Here is a 22,385-nt window from a genome sequence, read left to right as displayed (position 1 = left end):
TTTGCTTAAAACCGGGATCAGGCTCAGGAGCTCTCCGTAAACGTGTCTGCTCAGCTCCCTGGTCAGGCTCCGCCCCCCGGAATTCTAATTTAAGGTCAAAACATCCAAACTGAAAGATCGAATTAACATGGAGAATTATTCTATTTTGGGTATTTTCACCTTAAAGAAACACTGTATCGATAACGCTATTGTGTCTCAATCCCTTGTTTTGAAGGTGACGTCCCCCTCCCCCTTAGTATATAAAGGGTTAAAAACCCCTCACTGCTGGCTATGTCTCCTCCTCCTGCTATGTCATGGAGCTAGCTTGTCTGACCAAACGCGTATAACTCGCCGCATGCGCATTAAAGAGTCTCCTCATGCAAAGTGTCAAAGCACCATTATCTCACGGAGTAAAACTGCATTAGGAAGCAGGAAGCACATCTAGTGGCTGTCTGGAACACACTAGAGGTGGACTTAACGCAGCCATGCAAACAGACAGGGACACTGCACACAGAATACTTTGATGAGTTAAAGTGACCTGGGTGCTTATAGTGTCCCTTTAAATTTGAAATTCACTTAGAATTTCTGACAATAACCCTGAATTATTCTGTTCTAGAAATCCTTAGGCATTACCCATTAGATCCTCACGAGAACGATAGATTATACTAGACTTGAAATAGTGCGATAAATATTGACCCTACAAATGATGAAATCCAATCTATGTATCTGTTCATACAGACGATTATTGCAGCAGGCCGGATTGGCTGCACACTGTCCTTATGGGACTATCGTAAAGTCCTTGAAATGTTCTGTATGTTGGTGGGAGAGCTGGAAGTGGCTGGTACAATCAGATACGCACAGGTTATAAAAGGGAACAGAAAGTCAGCAATAAAACCAGATTAGTTTGAAAAGCTTCTCTCCGTTCCATTGTATTCGCCATTAACCTTCTGAGTAATTACTACATTATATTCTGCAATGTGTTTTACATCTGTATGGAATGTTTCTTCGAATTCTATTTTCCGTTGCAGTGATATCGTTACTCCGTTTAAATGGCTATCTTATAGTTTCTGAATTTAAAGCCTTGATCCTGTGAAACTATTATTTGTTTGGAAATTAAACTGTCGAATAGAACCTTGACAATCACGTATAACTTCTTAAATTTGTTTTCAGAGCGATGCTCTGTTTTCTTTTAAATGTTGAAATTTTAGCAATTGTATCATCTCTGTAAGGTGCCAGGTGCAAGGGGCAGAATTTATACCAATAACGGACAGGTAACCAAGATGGCCGCACGCAGTTCCAGCTCTGCTTTTACTAACACATGTTATTAAATATAGGAGATAAGTAAACTTATTTAAAAAAAATAATTTCCCCTTAACATAGACACGCAATCTCCTTTTCAGGTGAATTCTCCGATTTATTCTGTACATTTCTGACAATTCAGGGAGCGCAGTGTGTTGTTTAAATGTTAAACGTGCCTTTTAGCAGAACTGTCAGTTCCAGTGAAGCAATGTTTCGTTGTTTCTTCACTCCACTAAATGCTATTTCAGCTTTTACTGAGGTGAAAATGCAGCTGCACATGGCCGTGACTCCATGACGCTGCGCGGTCAGGCATGTAATGAAGAAAAAGCGTGCGCCATGCATTCAGCAATGCATAAATTATCTACCTTCCCAGCATATTAATGAAAATAAAATAAACTATAAAAAATTTAAAAATATTTTTTGTACAACATATAGTTCCCTTTTAGTTAGCTATTATTGTGCTAGGATTGAGAAAGTGACCGGTCCTCTTTGTTTCCCAATCTGTGCGAGCCCACTAACCCATGGTAAGGGTCTACTTTTATATGTTTATGGGATTTTTAAAGCACACTCCCAGCACCATACTACCAATGTACGCTCCGCACTGCTAATGTACGCTCCGCACTGCTAATGTACGCTCCGCACTGCTAATGTACGCTCCGCACTGCTAATGTACGCTCCGCACTGCTAATGTACGCTCCGCACTGCTAATGTACGCTCCGCACTACAAAGGCACGCTCCGCACTACAAAGGCACGCTCCGCACTACCAAGGCACGCTCCGCACTGCCAAGGCACGCTCCGCACTGCCAAGGCACGCTCCTTGCAGAGTTTATGATTCAGACAGATCGTTTGCCTCTGTCTCTTGGCATTCTGCTATTAAAACCCCCCAAACGTTTAGAACAATAAACCCAATCCCCTAATTAAATACATCACTGGCCATAGTCATAGTACCCTCTCCAAAAAGATATTTACACACAAGCTGAACATGACCCACCTACCCCTGGGAGACGTCTGTAATGTCTCTGAGAGTGCCTTTTGTTTTGGCCATTATTTAGCACCATTCATAAGAACCATGAACGGAGCGAGCTGCATCTTGTAAGCTTGTGCTGTGCCTTCATTCCCAGATTGTGTTAAGGCTTCTAGCACTAGTGCTGAACCACATTTCCCATAAACATCTTTTAGTGCTGTCACTCATTGGAAATAATGGGAGGAGATTCGGCTTCAAAGATTTGAATTTAAATTTTTTTGGTGTAGTGCATTAACAATGTGATCAGTTCCAGCCTTTAGCATCCATTTAATCTCAAAATAAGGTTATACATTTGCTAGCAGTTTAACTATATATATATATAATAACCATGCTTAACGGTTAAACTGGCGCTAACACCAAATGTCTTGTTCTATCAAGAGGACACCGTGTCATATTTATGTGACTTCTGTAGTTTGGGTTTCAAACCATTGTAGTCCATATATAAAGAAATAAAGTCATGTAATAACATAATATATCTGATGAAATCTATAAAGTGATAAATGGGATAGAATATCCTGTTTTCTGAATGCTCCGTGTGGAGTGTGATTTAATTTATATTTATATCGCTGGTGCTTCTGGCATTGGAGGAGACGTTAAAGCCGTGAGACTGGCAAGTGACCCAGATGTGACAATGTCCTTGAGATAGTGCTTAATTTGATGACATTCCCCCTTCTCCAGCATTGCTTGATTTGATGTGATTTATTTTTTTTGCCCTATTAGGGGAACCCGCCTCTGGCTTATTGTGAATTGTTAAAGTTAACCGAGGCTGTGCCAAGAAAGCAATAATCCTTCTCGCTCGTTGGGCCACCTTAATTAAAACTAGAGACGGCCAGACTTGGTACATTTAGTGTATATCTTCATGTTGGGTCACGAATGAACAATCCTCATTTCCTCATTCGTATGATTTTAGATGCTTATATCACATACCTGTATACAGCACCCATATAAATACCAGCATGCCATCATACGCGTTCCAAACTCAGGACATATTCTAACTTCAATTTATATTGCTGTCCGGTAAATAATAAATATAGAAAAGACAAAATAAAACCTAGCCTAGGCTTTCTGAGAAAACATTTCAAATAAATCCAGTTTAATCCAGATTAATATCAGATATGGACCCCTTGTTTCCCATGTTCCTTGCAGTTGTCTGTGTGAATGTGGACATTCCTCTGATTTCTGGTACCTTACTTTGGCTGGGTGGCGTCTTGCGAAATCCTTTAGGTACCAGAGTCCTCCAGTAGTATATAAGCTGATCACAAAACGCGTTTTGCCAATATTTAGGCTTTATCAATGGTATCTAGAGGCTTACAGATCGTCCGCAATTTAAATCCCTCTTTAAATTGAGTGGGCGTTCTGTATCATTTGAATCGTACCCTTAATATTTTTACATATCTATTTCTCCAAAGCAAACCGACATGTGGACTATGCATTACACTGATAACTTAAAATTCGTAAACTCTCTTATATACAGAAGTTACAAACTGGTTGCCACGGAAACCATCAACTGCAGAATTTAATGTCTGTCTCGTATAGGGAGAGATACTTCCAGGGAGGGAAATTACACAGACTATCAAATTATTTATTAAATTCATGGAGTTGGGGTGACTTGCGATTGCCATGGCAACCCGCATTTACTTTATAAGTTAAAACACGAGCAAACGATTAAAATATCATCTCTCTAGCAGGATTGAAACCAATTGTTATCGCAAGACAGGGCCTTTCTGTAGTATGGAATAACTTATTAGTAGTGATGTCCCGAACAGTTCGCCGGGAACCGTTCGCCGGCGAACATAGCGTGGTCGCGAACACGCGCGATGTTAGGTCCGCCCCCTATTCGTCATCATTGAGTAAACTTTGACCCTGTACCTCACAGTCAGCAGACACATTCCAGCCACTCAGCAGCAGACCCTCCCTCCCAGATCTTCCCACCTCCATGACGAATAGGGGGCGGACCGAACATCGCGCGTGTTCGCGACCACGAACACGCTATGTTCGCCGGCGAACTGTTCGGGACATCACTACTTATTAGTGTTATAAATTGTACATATTCATATTGTGGTGTTAATCTGCTAATAAGGTATTTCATGTGAGTGATATATATTGGAACTGGCAGAAGGCAGAGAGTTCATCTATTGTCAAAAAATTACACTTAAAACTGAAATCATTATTGTGTATCTGAACGACAACAGTGTGTGTGTTGTACAATCCTAGTTGCTCTAAAATACCATTGTTTATTGTGTCTCCTCGTGGAACTAAACTAAAATTGGGTTTTGATAATCGTTCCCCTATAACAGGCTACACTCGGGGGGGTGAAAGAGAGGGGAAAAAAACCTAGCCCAAAAATTCTGTCAGCTGAAGAACTGGAAGAATTAACCTTCTCTATGTTCCTTCTAATCCATTTTCTTTCACTTTTTCTTAGTCTTTCGTTGTTAATGAGGTTATTGAATATGACCAGATGGGCCGTTGGAGCCTATTTTAAACATTTGTTCAAAGCCGTGATATGTTGTGAGGATAGAGGCATATCTGCTATTAATCCCTCCTTGTTTCACCTCCTGTCTTGAAATACGATGAACTCCAGTTGTAACAACTTGGTCTCTGCTTCCTGTAATTTGGTTATCTATTCATTCTATCGGAGGAGATATTTCCAGTTAATGCTCTATCTTCACATTTCTGATTTAATGGTTGGGTTTGGGGCCTTTTTTTATTTTTTTCCCCCTTGTGTCTTGCATTCTGTTTATTGAACTCTGGTTCTAACGGAGGTGTCCTAATGATGTTGTTATAACCACTCCTTCTTTTCCTCTAGTGGTTATGGTGATTGACGTTTTTCCTGTGTTACGTAGGAATCTATGCTTAGAATAAATATGACCATGAAGTTCATTAGCAGTGGGTTATGGTGGTTTTATACAAAAGTTGGTTCCAGCAGTAAAACAATGGTCAGGCCTCTCCTATGGCGCAATACGAACTGTCTATGGTTAATTGCACGTAATGTCAGTCAGTCCTGATTTGCCCAGACAGAAGGACTGCGCCCTGTGGTTACGATGCGTTGAAAGCGGTTTCCTTTCAGCATAATCACCATCTCTTTTTATATGTTGATTTACATCATGCTACCAAGCCTCTAATTAGCACTTTATTATTTGTACATTATATTTATTGCATTCCTTGGGCTGAGCGTCCTGAATATTTGAACTAGTTTATCACCTTTAATTAAATAAATAGAAACCACTTGGTGCAGGTGTTTACTTAGGTTCAAAAAGTGATGGCCTGTCTCTACATGTGCCTATTGTTATGTATTTCTTAAATAAGTTAAAGATGTTTTAGGTTAAACACTTCCTCGGGGCATATACCCAGTTTATAAATAATGTGGTCATATGGGCACAGAGTAGATTTTAAAATATAATGTGCACAGACCATTGTAGGCCACGATAATCTGTTAAGAAGAAAAAGTTGAGGCTACAAGTGACAATTGCAAAAAAACAAAACAAAACCTGATTTCTGCTCCAGGACGTGCATTTATTTGGGAAGAATTTGTCGTCCAATGTGTGGGTTAAATTGTTACTTGGGTTTTGAGAGTGGCATTCGATATGACCGAACAGTATGTTTGATGCAGCATTGACAGAAATCGCTAGCTAATATGAACAGCTCCACGTTCCACACTGCAAGGAATTCTTACTATTCCCCTCGGCCTCGTACCGCAGCCACCGTGTGCACGACCAGATTAATATTAACGGTCGCACCGCATGGGAACCTGTGACATTCCTCCCACAGTGTGTCTGAAGCCGTCACTGTCTCCTGCTGGTATGTTTAGAAGTGCGTGTTTGTCATCGTTGGTTGAACCAGTTTGGTTACATTCCCAGTAAAACGTGTTTTGAAGTTTTTGCTGTGTTAACACACTCTTGCTTTGGGTAATTTAATTATGTACATATCTACCCCACTCTAAGTAATGAGACTTATTGGACTAACTATTGTAGTGTGGCAAAAATGTCATGTTTTCGACACCATGCCACACAGGAAGAGTTAGCCCTATAAGCTATATTACTTAGAGTGAGGTAGACAACCTTTGGCATTCCAGATGATGTGGACTGCATTTCCCATCATGCGTTTACTGCCATAATGCTGGCAAAGTATCATGGGAAAATGTAGTATGCAAAGAATGCGACGGCTTCAGTAAAGGCGGTATAACCATTTTTTTCCGAGGTTTGAAAACGATTTGTGACTGTTGTCCGGTTGCTGTGATTATTATCACCTGCTTGGAGCCGTCGGTTAATATAACTGATCGTGCTCCTTAGCAAGTTCCCGGCCTCGGGCTCTGATGGAAGTGAATGACATGAAGCATTAAGTCTCCCTCCTACTATCTGTGGGAGGGAATCGCTTGGCACCAGTATTGCTTGAGGTGTAAATACTAAAGCTGTTCTTTCATTTTTGTCTTCCTAGATCACAACAGACATGATTCATTGTATCTTGGGAGCCCACAAACAGCCTGCTATGTCAAAATAACATTCACAGAATCTGTGAGGTAAGTCCAGCACGTTTCTGTGTGTATGTTTGTTAACGAGTGTATCTTCCAGTGTTCAGATTTTAGTTTTTTTCCTAATTTATGTTTGTCGTTAACTGAAATATTTAAAGTGACACATTAGCTGCTGTCATTGTTTGATATGAATGTTTTTCAGAAAACATCACCTCACCCTTGATTTCTGGTCCACGTTGATGTTACCTGTGTTTTGTAATGTTTGTGTCACAGTGGGTTTATCAGATGGCAGGTAGACTATCATGGGGCCTATACATCCTTCTCACCCAGCGTTACTTTGTGACTGTCCGTACACACGTTTTCTAAAATAGCAATATCTCTCTCTCTCTCTCTCACTCTCTCTCTCGTCTCATGGTTTTATACGGTCGCTGGTAAAATATGATCTCATAAAAAGTACTCTGATTCCAAGCAATGCTTACATTTGGAATCCAGTTTAATTTCAATTGCTGGTTGTTTTGTGGTCGTAGCAGCTCAGTAAAAATGATTTGCTGTGTGAGATTGCGCGCCCATTGCCAGCTAGCCTTGTATCGCTGTCACTCTGAGACACGTAACATACAGCATGTTGAAGGGGTTTGAATTTTTCATTGTTAACTTGTTTTTTGAAGTATTGTTTTAGTAGAGCATTGCTCTGTAGAGGGCAAGATAGCCAAGATATCATTCATTTCTCAGTATATTTACTAACGGCTTATAAAGCATCAGTTTGGGGATTAACCTCACTGAGGCTCCTTGTAAGTAAATTCAGGGAAACTCGCCAGGAATCTGTGCCTGGCAAGTCTGCTCCCTGATATATCTCCTGAGCAGAGTGAGGGGGACAAAGCGTCTGTAGCTGCAGTCACTAGAGCTTGATGATTACCCCTATCTGTATATCGGTAAAGATCAAGAGCCGCACTGGACATTGGAACCTGCGGACAGCTCAGGGGTCTCGCATGTGTCCGGTACACCGACTCACATGGGCCCAGACAGGTGATAACAACCACTTGGTTAAAAAACACTAAATAGTCACTCCGAGTTTTATTCTGCTACTAGTTTAGCTGACAGAAGCAATTAAGTGTGAAAATACAGGAATAATGAACATGGCAGAGCTCAGGGGAGGTGACCATCTTCTTAATTCTGAATTCGTGGAGAATGACAGTCTCTGTTTCCAACTGAATGACTGTCTAATGCAGCGATCGCCAAAAGTTAGACCCCAGAATTACTGCTAAAGCATTATGGTGGCCAATTCCAACAGTTTGCCATCTAAATTCTGGCTACCCCTATTCTGCCATTCTTCAATTCACGGAGTGCTTAAAGGGAAACTATACTGTTAGTACCACGCTCACATTAGGACTTCCTAAGTATAATGATTTCCTATGGGGTTTTGGTCGATGCATAGCGTCGCCTAATGACCCCGAAATCCCTCTAGTGGTTGTCTGGTATACAGCCACTAGAAGTGGAGTTAACCCTTTTAATGTAATTATTGCAGTTTATTAAAAACTACAATAATTACCACTGCACCCAAACCACTTCACTGAGCTGAAATGGTCTAGGTGCCTATAGTGTCCCTTGAATGTACTATTGCGCTCAGTGTTCCCATCCAGAACTCAGAGATTTAATCATCTTTACAAAGAAGGCTGTGTAACGAAAGGATATTGACTAGTGCTATCTCAAACCGAGGTCACTCTGCCAGTTCAGATCTTGGGGATTACATTACCTTGGGCGAGCTGTGTATAGAGAGAGAGAGTCTGATCAGTTACATTTTGTCTCTCAATCAATAATACTTCACTACGTATCTCCCTATAGCTTTCACAATCAATAGCAGTTGATGTGGGGACTGCATGACCTAATCGGTGCACTTAGTACTCCTAGCATCACATCTTCCCATTAGATCTGCTGCTTCTCATACAATAGAAAACAAAACACGAACCATGTATTGGAAATAAACCGTAATACGTGGAAAGAACACGTTTGTTTTATTGTGGGAAAGTGCTTTAAATTGCGCTGCTCGCTGATTATTTAATGCAATGGTTTTAATTCAGTGGTTAGTGAGTCCTATGTGTCAATTGTCGCGAATTCACAGGTTGATCCATAAAAGAATCCCAACCTCAACAGAACATGCAATCTGTCTGTACGTTTCCTTTCTCTTGTTGACGGGGGAAGCAGTTGTCCACTGCACATACAGGAAGTGAGAAGTGGATGCCATCAGGCCTTTTTACTAAAATAAAGAATTCAGAGTGAATTGAAAAGTCTTCTATAATTTCTGATTGACTACTTTGGACTTAAATTTGAAATTCACATGAATGCTCACTTTAGTGTCTTGCGCTGCAGCAAAACAGAAAAACTAGAATTGTTAAACCTACATAATGTCAGAAATTGTTTAAAGTTACTTTGTTTAAGAGAAATGACGTCTCACCTATGGTATATGGTGACCACGAGCTGATTAGAGCACCTTCATTGAAAGCAGGCCCAGTCTGTGTTCTAAGAGTTTTTAATTACGAAATATTTTCTCTGTCAGGACAAACCCCACACACCATGCAGTCCGCAGGTCACAGATTCCGTGATGTCGAACACCACCCTTTGCTTAATGAGAGCGATGGCTACGATTCTCCCCCTTCGGAAGGAGAACTTACCGACAGAGTGTGGTTTATTCGCGACGGCTGTGGGATGGTGTGCGCGGTTATCACTTGGATGCTGGTTATCTACGCGGATTTTGTGGTGACGTTCGTGATGCTCCTGCCTTCCAAAGACTTTTGGTATTCTGTGATTAATGGGACCGTCTTCAACTGCATGGCCGTGCTCGCATTGACGTCCCACTTGAGAACAATGCTCTCAGATCCGGTGAGTTCCTGTTACTACTTACTGTTACTGAGAACAATCGTACAGGTAGACGCCTGGCATTTACTGCTTGGTGTGTGTGTCTGTCAGACTATGGTCATCTGAAAAATGTTCCATGATGCAATGTCTTTATTTAAACACACACACGTATTACACCATGGCTGTACTACTGGCCAGGCCTTAAGTTACTCACCCATGCAAGCCATAGTATACCCTCCGTGGGTGAATTTGTACTCTCCAATGGCTAGTGGCGAGTGGAACTTTTGAGCCCTGATTACACTATAAAAATAAAAGCAAGCACAACGCATTTTGACTACCAGGCTCGTCTTCCGATGAGAAAAGTGCCCCCAAAGGTTTCTTTGTTTATACTAGCCATAATTGGTGTATTCAGATCTTTACTGGTGCTGAATTGGTCGCCTTCTGTCTCATCTGTATGACGCAATCCTAAAACTCCTATAAACTTTCCATTTTCAAAGTTGTGATTCGTCGTGTCTGGTTTCAATCATTCCCATACATCACAATATCGGGATTATCCGGAAGGCTCCTCTGCGCCATATTTAAACCAGGCAGCGGACTCATTCCCAGAGCCAATATTCTGCAATAATAGACAAATAATTAAACAAACACAAAACCCCCTCCTTCCATGTAGTTCTGTATTTTTGTCTTATTGCTGAATATTGTATCTTTTAACGACCACACTGCCTGGTTTAAATACGAATTATACTAATGTGTCTCATTAGTAGCAAAAGTCAGTACAATTTATAGTAGACAAAGCAGGATTAACCATAAAAGGGCCCACGGACTAGACTGGGACCCCAGAACTCTGAGTTTTCATGGCCTCCTCTTTAACCATCCGTATGTAAAGAATTAAGGAGGGTCTAAGCGGGTGACATGCCTAGGGCCCTGTGAGATCTTAATCCATCTCTGATAGTAGATGACCATTTTCCTTTTGTGTATTATTTGGAATGATTCTAGGGGGCTGTGCCAAAAGGAAACGCCACAAAGGAGTACATGGAGAGTCTGCAGCTCAAACCTGGAGAAGTTATATATAAGTGTCCGAAATGTTGTAGTATCAAACCAGAGCGTGCACATCACTGCAGGTAACGTGTCTGCCATGCAAACTGATTGGTTTTATTAATGTATCTCTCGCTGGAATGTTTACATTGTACTGTAATAGACTCCAATCAGCGTGTACTAAAAGTGCGAGGTTTCTTTATCAATTTATATTTTAACCACTTATAAAGCATTTTCCTTGTGTATAGTGAAATCTATTACCTTATAGGATATACATGACATAATATGGTGGAAAATGATGATTATCAATCGTTGTTTACACATGGATAATGTGTGTCTGTCAGTGAGTCAGTGAGTGTGTGTGTTTAGGTGACCTGCCCCCTCCAATCACATGGGAAAGGTGTTTTTACTTAATTTTTTTCCCACACTGGTGACGCTGTGGCTGGCCCCACCTCCATGGCTGAGATCCTCAATCTAGACAATCTCAACCAATCCAATACTTCCCCATAGAAAGGCATTGGGAGACTATTGCGCATGCGCGACAAAACATCTTGATGCGCCATTTAACTTCTTCTCATAGATGATTATAATTATTATTATTATGATATTTAAAGAGCACCGTCAAATTCCGCAGCGCTTTACAATGGGTGGACAAACAGACATGTAGTTGTAACCAGACAAGTTGGACACACAGGAACAGAGGGGTTGAGGGCCCTGCTCAGTGAGCTTACATGTTAGAGGGAGTGGGGTACAGTGACACAGTAACAGAGGGATTGAGGGCCCTGCTCAGTGAGCTTACATGTTAGAGGGAGTGGGGTATAGTGACACAGTAACAGAGGAATTGAGGGCCCTGCTCAGTGAGCTTACATGTTAGAGGGAGTGGGGTACAGTGACACAGTAACAGAGGGATTGAGGGCCCTGCTCAGTGAGCTTACATGTTAGAGGGATTGGGGTACAGTGACACAGTAACAGAGGGATTGAGGGCCCTGCTCAGTGAGCTTACATGTTAGAGGGAGTGGGGTATAGTGACACAGTAACAGAGGAATTGAGGGCCCTGCTCAGTGAGTTTACATGCTAGAGGGAGTGGGGTATAGTGACACAGTAACAGAGGGGTTGAGGCCCTGCTCAATGAGTTTACATGCTAGAGGGAGTGGGGTATAGTGACACAGTAACAGAGGGATTGAGGGCCCTGCTCAGTGAGTTTACATGTTAAAGGGAGTGGGGTATAGTGACACAGTAACAGAGGGATTGAGGGCCCTGCTCAGTGAGTTTACATGTTAGAGGGAGTGGGGTATAGTGACACAGTAACAGAGGGATTGAGGGCCCAGCTCAGTGAGCTTACATGCTAGAGGGAGTGGGGTATAGTGACACAGTAACAGAGGGGTTGAGGGCCCTGCTCGATGAGTTTACATGTTAGAGGGAGTGGGGTATAGTGACACAGTAACGGTGGGATTGAGGGCCCTGCTCAGTGAGTTTACATGTTAGAGGGAGAGGGGTATAGTGACACAGTAACGGTGGGATTGAGGGCCTGCTCAGTGAGTTTACATGTTAGAGGGAGTGGGGTATAGTGACACAGTAACGGTGGGATTGAGGGCCTGCTCAGTGAGTTTACATGTTAGAGGGAGTGGGGTATAGTGACACAGTAACGGTGGGATTGAGGGCCCTGCTCAGTGAGTTTACATGTTAGAGGGAGTGGGGTATAGTGACACAGTAACAGAGGGATTGAGGGCCCTGCTCAGTGAGTTTACATGCTAGAGGGAGTGGGGTACAGTGACACAGTAACAGAGGGATTAAGCTAAATAAACTTGGTTCTCATGCTACAATCTCATCAAAAACACACCACCCTGGTAGGGGATGCAGGCTGGATCCTACAGAGACTACTCCCATAACACTGAGCCACCGAGAACGCGGGCTGCATCACTGGGGCCTACCGCAGCAACAACAAGCCTGACTAGAGGCCTAAGTGGAGGTAAGGGCGCGGGTGAGCCAACATTAACCCTGCGGAGGACCACCCACAAGCCTCCCCTCCCCCCCCCCCCCCCCCCCCCATGCTGGTGGGGGACATCCCGGCAACAGCAGCACACATCCCGGACACGCTGATTCACACATCCCAGGGACTACAAGCTCCTAGAGTCACCGACCCCAAAATGGCGGATGCAACAAGCAAGCCGGTAAACAGGGGGGACTGCGGGGAGCAGCTGAATAACACACTGATCAAGCTGGACGCTATCCTTGCTGCCTTCTGGGCCGGGATCTCGGAGAGGGCGCTGACCACAGCTAATGTCAAGCGGTCTAATCCCGCACCACTTCCCCCGGCACCCACAGGCCCAAGGGGTGGACACAGACCAACAGTCACTAGAAGTCCCCTCAAAAGGCGCCGAAGAAGGGATCGGAGACACAAACGGAAACGGAAACGCAGAGCCTGCCTCAATACAAGCACCCGCCTCCGTCTCAAGCCGCGTCAAAACCGCACCGGATATATGGCGCCCAGCCCACCAGAACTGTGCCGACCACCCGACGGAACAAACTTACCCCACCATAAGCCGGTAACCTGGCGCTTCGCAGGAAACTTGCCTCTGATGTTCCGTGTGATGGAGGCCCCCGCGGTATGTACCAGGCGCCCAGAAGGGATCGGATAAGCACAAGCAGGAGTGCGGAGTCTGCCAGGCATGTCTTGCTATAAATAGACTTCCACATTATGCCGTTACTCATATGAACTGCTCTCCACAAGCCAGCTATTCATAAAGTAACAATTGTTTTTAAAATGCTGTTATTTCACCTCCCGAAGAGTCCATAACCATGGTTCCTCATACATATATCTACTATATTTACTATACCCGCTTATGTATCTTGTTATTGACCAGTCTTGTCTCATGGGACACCTTCAGTTTGAATTAACAGTAGCGGTAGGGCTGCTGACATGACGTAACCGTTGATAACGTGCAAATCACACCCTAACCACAACAGCTGTCGTTCTTAATAATGCAATGCCTTAGACTTACAAACCCCAGCGCTACTAGCCATGTTAAATGCACGTTCAGTCTAGCATGCTGCACTATACTACCTTTATGTTTAACTGCCTGTATTCCTCATGTTATCTATAAAAAATGTGCTGTCTAAACTGCAAAATGTTATGAAAATGCGTGCAGAAGCTGTCGTGGCTCTGCGCGCTTGTTGTGAATCTGAGCACATGAAAAAAAAAGAATAATAAAAAAATAAAAAAAAATACATTGTGTTAATATAATGTACAGATTAAATGTTATCACCAGTTTTGCATCTTGCACGGTGGGATGGATGTGAGTCAGTGTCGTCATTCGATGCCAAACACTGTATCCCATACTGACAGAAAGATGCAGTGAACGTATCGTTTTATACAGGGTACATGACTGGTGAATGTTAAACTGTCTCACACATTGCAGATCTGCTGTGTTTGTTCCCGGAGATGAATAGCTTCCTATTCACATAGAGCGATTCTCCCTCCAGTCCTCCCGATTTATTCTTGTCAGTTTACTGATGACTGGTGTTTCAGAGCTTCAATGGCAAAATACATCTTACTGCAGGTTAAAACCGTGCCTAGAGCCTGCCGGAGATCAAAGCCTTCCTCCTTTGTGTTTAATGTGCACCAATAGTCCCTGAGTGATTAAACGGTGACTATATTCCATCATTACCCTGGAAAACCAGAATTGTGTCCAATAAATGTCAATACATTGAATCCTTAATATTTCTATGTTGTTCTAATTATTTCCTCTCCTTGTTTGTCTATTGTGAAACTGTTCACTGGGCATTGAATGCTAGTGCGATTGTGCTGCAGATATTGCAGAAATACAATACAATATAATATTCTATAGAATCACACTGCTTAATTGGAGAAATACTGATCTGTAAGCTGTGCTAGAACCCACTACATAGCATTACATGGGAGAGGCAAAATAGTGCTGCCATCTAGTGGTGAAATGCGCTGCTGATAGTACTGGAGAACTGCTTGTCCTATACCTCCATAGATCTTCCAAGACAGCCATGATTTAACCCCTTAAGGACATATGACATGTGTGACATGTCATGATTCCCTTTTATTCCAGAAGTTTGGTCCTTAAGGGGTTAAAAGGATTTCCTAATCCAATTTCAACAAGAAAGACCTTGTTTTTCCCCCCCTCCCTGCAATTAATCCTTATTTACGTTTTCCTCAGTAGAGTTTAATGAATATGATGGTGAATTATAAATAATTACAATAATTCATAATACTCATCTAAAAGTGTCCAACCCCCATCGTTTCTTTTTGTTGTAGTATTTGCAAAAGATGTATCCGGAAGATGGATCATCACTGTCCCTGGGTAAATAATTGTGTGGGAGAGAAGAACCAGAGGTTTTTTGTGCTTTTTACGGTGAGTCCTTTTTTCTTTAGACTGGATTTAGCGACGTAGCCAGATCGGGGGGCATTGGATTGGATTGTGGACAAGACACACCAGGCATCAAAACGATCTCTTCTCATTATTGCAGTACATTGACAATCTTTTTTTATTTAAAGGGACACTATAGTCACCTTAACAACTTTAGCTTAATGAAGCTGTTTTGGTGTATAGAACATGCCCCTGCAGCCTCACTGCTCAATCCTCTGCCATTTAGGAGTTAAATCCCTTTGTTTATGAACCCTAGTCACACCTCCCTGCATGTGACTTGCACAGCCTTCCATAAACACTTCCTGTAAAGAGAGCCCTATTTAGGCTTTCTTTATTGCAAGTTCTGTTTAATTAAGATTTTCTTATCCCCTGCTATGTTAATAGCTTGCTAGACCCTGCAAGAGCCTCCTGTATGTGATTAAAGTTCAATTTAGAGATTGAGATACCATTATTTAAGGTAAATTACATCTGTTTGAAAGTGAAACCAGTTTTTTTTTTCATGCAGGCTCTGTCAATCATAGCCATGGGAGGTGTGGCTAGGGCTGCATAAACAGAAACAAAGTGATTTAACTCCTAAATGACAGTGAATTGAGCAGTGGAATTGCAGGGGAATGATCTGTACACTAAAACTGCTTTATTTAGCTAAAGTAATTTAGGTGACTATAGTGTTCCTTTAAACATGTAATTATTGGCCTGACAAATGGTTTCATACATTTATTTCATGAATTAAACTTCTTGTAACTGCTAATTGGAGATATGTATAGCGCACGTATTGAAAATACAAGTCTTGTTTTATGTTGGGTGTTTGCAGCACACAGGAGTTAACCAGGTGGAAGCCAACTTACCAGGTAGACAAAAACCTATTCTGTGTTGGCCAACCTTCCACCTATTTATTTAAAGCCATTACCAAGTGCTTACCCAGATTCAGAGAGCGTGTTACTTTATTTGTAGAGTTAGAAAAAGAGTGTACATGTGCAACACTGAGTATGGACTTCTCTCTTTGCTTCCAGATGTATATAGCTCTGATTTCGGCTCATGCTTTGGCTCTGTGTGGGATCCAGCTATTTACCTGTGTCCGAGGACAGTGGACAGGTAATAGAATGGCTTTATGAGCCAATCAATGCATTTATTATTTCCTTTTAGATTTTTTTTTACTAAAACCTGCAGTAATCCCATGCCTTGTACTTGGCATGCCCACAAAGTAACATTTATAGCATTTTTATACATGAGGTTTTTAAATCCCAGAGGCAGAAGTCCTCCAGGCTAGTCTGGTTTGTACACCTACTTATAATCATTCAACGTTATGTGAAGCATTTCTCATAGAAGAGCGAAGAATGGCTAAATAATAAAGTGGAGTAACTCCTTAAGCAGCGAAGAAGATCGTTTCTGCTTATTATTGATAATATCCAAAGAGTTATTGGTACCTGTCATGACAAATACAACTTAAATAATAAAGTATCAAATCCTTGTGTTAGCAGAACTCTATGAGAATCTGGATGTCTCTGTTCAGCTGATACAGGACTGTGCTGATTGGCTGAGTGCAGTAAGCTGACACCAACAGCCAGCGGGACTGGTCCTGCATGGGCTCCTGGCAAGACCTGGGTAAATCGGCAAACTGTACTAAAACTACTTACAGTGAGATGGTGCCGGGGTACTCCTGGCACCACAGCCTTTACAGCGAGTAGTGGTAATCTGCATGGATATTTCTACTAACGACCTGTATAGGGTTGTGTGCCTGGAGCCAAGCCATCCAGTGTTGAAATTCATGAGAAAAACAAGCCTAGATATAGATGGGGATCTCCAATATCCCAATACCATTTTTCTAGCAGATGCTTTCTGCAGCAGTGTGAATGTAGGTTTAAGTATTGAATATAAAGTATATTTTGCCACATGCATTTTTGTATGAAAACTCCCAGCATTGGTTTGAAACCATTTAAGGAGTACATTTTTCTACCTCCAGCATGCAGTAACTTCTCTCCGCCGGTCACAGTCATCCTGATGATCTTCCTCTGTCTGGAGGGGCTCCTGTTTTTGACGTTTACAGCCGTTATGTTTGGCACCCAAATCCACTCAATATGCAACGATGAGACGGTAAGATAACTTTTGGCAGATTTATTGTCTTGTCCGTCCAGGATGTGAATCAAAATGTATGCATTTCTGGCATGTCGGTAAAAGAGTATTTTGCTTTGTGTTAAGCTCTGGGGACCTTTTGACTTTCATAAAGATGATGTTTCAACTGATGCAGACTCCATCGGAATGTTATTGAAATTCCACCGCAATCGCGCTAAGTAGGAGTTACTTCAACTTATATGCAATGATGAAACTCTCAAAAGTTGATAAAAGCCAGAGCTGCTGTTGTCCACTTTTGACAGTTCCCACTATGGGAAACGGGAATCTTCTCACACATCACAAGAGTTGGTCTGCGGAGGATCCTGCATTTTTTGTATAAGTGCCCATAGACCTCGTCTTGTACCCTTGCGCATGCACAAGCATACAGTAGTGACGTGGGATCCTGGGAGATGAAGCACCCGGATCTGAAAAAAGACAGTGGTTCCTGCGGTACGAGCTTCATGTAAGTATAACCATTAGCGTCACCCCCCATCTCCCACGTTCAAGACACAAAGCTGGGATATCACTTTCTAGGTCTAGAATCTTAACACAAAATGTCCAAACTGCTTTAACCCCTTAAGGACACATGACATGTTATGATTCCCTTTTATTCCAGAAGTTTGGTCCTTAAGGGGTTAAAGGGACAATTACTTTTTGTTTATTTTTCTTGCAGTTTATCTTTACTCTTTCCCTTTGTATAATAATGATTATTCTGCCCCCCACCCCCCCATTGCTGCTTGGTCTTATTTCTATTTATTGTCTAAATATCTTGGCACCTCCATTTTATTCTCCACTTTCCATGAAGCCTGCAGTTTGCCTCCTGTGAGATTGATTTTACTGGTGGATTGTAGGTAAATCAGCTTAGCAACTGAAATGGACCTTTGCGGAAGCCCCGCCCTCTGCCCAAATTACGTCTTCTTATGTTTAACTAAAAAAACTTGGATTTCAAAAAATAAAACCAAAGTGAAATAGAGAAACAAAAAGGGAACCTGCAAAGTGTCACAGCTGCTTTAAGTGAATGTGCAGAAGAAATTGTAATTTGTAATAGACTTCTTACTACAGACTTTCCCCAAAAATAAGACCTGTTCTTATATTAATTCTCCCCCAAAAAACAGGGGGAAACGGTAGCAAGCATGTGCCAAAAAGCAGGTCTACATTCAAGGAAATTCCACTGAACATAGACCAGTTTATTAGGGCATGGAATCCTGGGACTCTATGGTCGGGGAAACTTCCCCGAACCTAGACCAGTTCACTAGCGAATGGAATCCCGCGATTCCATGGTCTGGGAAACTTCCCCGAACCTAGATTAGTTCACTAGCGAATGGAATCCCGCGATTCCATGGTCTGGGAAACTTCCCCGAACCTAGATTAGTTCACTAGCGAATGGAATCCCGCGATTCCATGGTCTGGGAAACTTCCCCGAACCTAGATTAGTTCACTAGCGAATGGAATCCCACAAATCTATGGTCTGGGAAAATTCCCTAAACATAGATTAGCAAACTAGCAACTGGGGCTTATTTTCGGGGTAGGGCTTATATTACGAGCATCCCCTGAAAAAATGCAAGGGTGTATTTTCGGGGGATGTCTTATTTTCAGGGAAATAAGGTAATAGAGAGAATTTGAAGTTTATTTAACACTTTTTGAAATCTGTTCTAATTTTGGGATTGAAGCATTGGATTGGCTGAAATCGGCAAGGGGGTGGGGCCAAACACCATTTTGGCCAATCAGCACCTCCTCATAGAGATGCATTGAACCAATGCATCTCTATGAAGAAAATTCAGCGTCCCCATGCAGAGCGTGGAGATGCTGAATGGCAGTGCTGCCTACTGTGCAGCACTGAGCCAGGAAGCACCTCCAGTGGCCTTTTGAGGAGTGGCCACTTGGAGGTGTCCCTAGGGGCAATGAAAAGGCAGTGTTTGCATAAGAATGCCTGAAGGCAATGATTCTACTCCCCAGATTCTACTCCACATTAAGCTGTAGTTGTTCTGGTGACTATAGTGTCCCTTTAAAGATACACTACACTGAAAACATTTAGTAGATGTACCATGTACCCCCAATTAAGGCACGCCTGTCTGTGCTGGGGAATACTCCAATCAAAGTCTTCTCAATGAAAATCCTCTGTTCTGGAGCTTTCTCAGTGCAGCTCATTTAGAAGAGGGCGGGGGGGGGGGCATGTGACATGCTGGCTGCTTCCGTTAGCTCTGTGGAGATTACAGCAAAGGAATATAATCTCCCTGGATCTTTGTGTCACAGCTTGAGATTTGTTTCTGCCTCCATATATAAAAGTAAGACGCTCCAGACTCAAAGCTTCAATCACGGCTGGCCCAATATTTAGTGTTTATTTAGCACTGGGAGCTCTGTTGTCATTAATCAAGTAGGCCATTCTATGGCTGAATAGTATTCCCAGACACATTTGCATTTTCTGAGTGGCGGGTGAGAGTGCGTGTCTGGGATTTTAGAACATTCAGTCGTCTTGCACCATAAACATAATAATAAGCTGTAGTGGTTATGGTGCTCAGTGTTCCTGTTAAGCTTCCCTGGTTGAGAAATTATTTTGAACTTGATTGCAAATCGGCAAATCTGTCTTAGAGAGGGTCAGTCCCAAAACCACATTAAATAAATAAAAATGGAGAACATCGTTAGGTGAAATACAAACCAGGGTCTTTTGATTTCTTTCTCCTACACACAGAAAATGAATGTGTGTGTGTACAGAAAGGTAACCATGGTTTGATGTCTCACTATATCTGAATGATATTAGAAAAACATCCTACATAAATAGTCTGCACCTACGAGCTCTATGAAACCTTTATTTCTATGATTTGGTGTAGTAATATTATAACAACCTATTTTATTTGCTCTTTGACAGGAAATTGAACGACTCAAAAGTGAGAAGCCTACCTGGGAGCGAAGGCTAAGGTGGGATGGCATGAGATCGGTCTTCGGGGGCCCGCCATCTTTCCTATGGATAAATCCATTTGCAGGTTTACAAATCAGACGCTTAATAAGAGCACGGAAAGGCGGCACCGAATTTTCTGTCTAAAAACCCTTTCGTTAACTGGAACAATCCGATTCACTTTGCTGTATTTGTTGGAGCCAGGAAATTCAATCCAAGCGAGTGTTCGCCTAGTGGGACGATCAGAGCTGTTTCTCATCGCAAGCAACGCTGTCTATTTCTTTTTATGAGCGTGGTTTATGTCACGGAGTGGATCGCAATAAGGTGACACATATTGACCACTGAACAAGACAAATTATTTTCCAGTTGCTGTAATTTATTCTGATACAGGGTTATATATATATATATATATATAAATATATTTTTTGTTGCTTCTAAGTTAATTTTTCTGAATTTTCCCTCCCACTGATAATTGAAAACGTTATCATGGCTTACAGTGATTTTTTTTTTTTACTGCATCGACGAGCTGAATGACACTTGTGCTTTATGGAGAATATGTTTTAATGCTGTATTGCAGACTGAGCTTTTTTTTATTAACGTACTTGTATAAATAAAAGATCTCACCATGAGCTGGAACCCACATGAGAATCTCGGTGCTGGAGCAAATAACTCGCAATTGGTAGAATATTCACTGCGCACACGCATGGCGATATTTTCTCTGAGCATGCCAATCTTTAGTTACTCGTGATAAGAACATATTGGCTTTGTTTTTTTTGTTAATCTCAGACTACTTCCATTATGGCTTTGGGTCCCTATCCACCTTAAGCTCAGCACCTCCATGGCTGTTGCTGATTCAATGGCTTTGTCATTCTGCCGCCATTACCCATCATATGTTTCCTGTGTTTACTCATATATTCACAGCTATTGTACCTTTTATAAATGTGTTTGTGTTGAGTGGCAGTAAGGACCACTACAGTCTTCCATTGAATGGAACCATTTGTGGGCTTAACAAAGGCACTGGCACATGTTATATTTGGTGAATTCAGCACAATTATACTTTTTACACGCTATAGACCGGCTGCCTGCTCTGTTACCTAATACCACATTGTTTTTAGTTGGGAACGTCTCCATTGCTTGTGGCTTCATACTGTTTGTGTGTTTGGGCTGGTGTCTCCAGGTTCTTGTTAGCAGATGAAGGCTTGGAGGTAGGCCAATCTGTCCAGGTGACCTTACGGATGACCTTTAGCTTGTAAGATAGCCTCTAGTGAACATGCCATCTGCCAAATACCACGTGTGTTGTTTTCTTGTCCACATGGCCGCTAATTCTCTGTTCAACGTGTAACAATATATGCTTCATTAATACATTATCGCATGGGACTATATGTTGACATCCGAAAGCTAGATTCCATGGTATGGCAGTAACTGAGAAATATGCATCTCACTTTGTATTTTCTATAATGAGATTTCCCATATGTTTTTATTTTTGTTGTTGACCTGCTGTATGAAACTGAAGTTACCCACGGAGGAGAAAGGGATTCTATGATGCACTGATTTATGAAATGAAGAATTTAATTATCTTTACCTGTAGCGTAACACTAGTAACTGGACACACAGAAGAGCGTCAGACTGATTTGTTGTCACCCCAGCTCTGTGTGTATGTTTTAAGCACTGCAATGGATTACATCAGTTTTAACCGCATTCAAAGACCTGGCAAGTGCTCTATGTAAGAGACCTCTACAAATGTACATTTCCCTTATTTTTAACCATTTCGCAGTTGTTTCTATATTCCCAACCACTTTCTAATTTATTGTAGACCTAATTTATATACATGATCTGGGTACATATCCCTGTCAGGCATTGTAAGGTGCTTTACCAATGCCTGTGTAACCGCTAACAGGATACATTGTGAGAGCCCTGTTTATAGATGTGTTCGGTGGTCAGATTTTCTGGTTATCATTTGTAAAGCCCTGAACACTACAGTCCATTAGGAGATAATGTGTTAAAATATGCAAATAAAAACCACGAGATTCAGTCTTGGATTTCCCCATGCAGCTATTGTAACAGAATGATGGGAGAAAGGAGCGTGTTGCACTCTAACCGCTACAAAAAGCATAGGTAACTACTATGTTCAGAGACCTCTTCATTTTCTGCACCAGTGAGAGACGGAATGGTATTAGGGATATTTGAATGTATTATTTATTTCTGTCTATTTAAGATTCCGTTTCCTTTAGTGTATCAGACCTCCAGCCATGGAGGCCGTATCTGTATTGTACTGGGTGTAAGCTTTCATTGACTGTTAGGACTGTAAAATTATTTTACTTTTAATTCCA

General features: G+C 41.9%; 1 protein-coding gene across 1 annotated transcript in view; it reads left to right on the top strand.

Moving 5' to 3' along the window:
• The window catches only part of ZDHHC7 (zinc finger DHHC-type palmitoyltransferase 7), a 28,017-nt gene extending 5,632 nt beyond the window's left edge, over nucleotides 1-22,385 (top strand). The window contains exons 2-8 of the mRNA XM_063438666.1: nucleotides 6,738-6,819; nucleotides 9,323-9,645; nucleotides 10,618-10,742; nucleotides 14,942-15,038; nucleotides 16,064-16,145; nucleotides 17,014-17,144; nucleotides 20,029-22,385. Of these exons, the coding sequence (XP_063294736.1) occupies nucleotides 9,340-9,645; nucleotides 10,618-10,742; nucleotides 14,942-15,038; nucleotides 16,064-16,145; nucleotides 17,014-17,144; nucleotides 20,029-20,202 (915 nt within the window). The 5' untranslated portion in view covers nucleotides 6,738-6,819; nucleotides 9,323-9,339 and the 3' untranslated portion in view covers nucleotides 20,203-22,385. The remainder of the gene's footprint in view (nucleotides 1-6,737; nucleotides 6,820-9,322; nucleotides 9,646-10,617; nucleotides 10,743-14,941; nucleotides 15,039-16,063; nucleotides 16,146-17,013; nucleotides 17,145-20,028) is intronic.

The sequence above is a fragment of the Pelobates fuscus genome, chromosome 12, assembly GCF_036172605.1.
Source record: "Pelobates fuscus isolate aPelFus1 chromosome 12, aPelFus1.pri, whole genome shotgun sequence".
Taxonomy (NCBI): domain Eukaryota; kingdom Metazoa; phylum Chordata; class Amphibia; order Anura; family Pelobatidae; genus Pelobates; species Pelobates fuscus.
Note: the sequence above shows the minus strand (reverse complement) of the source record. Positions and strands in the feature narration are given on the sequence as shown.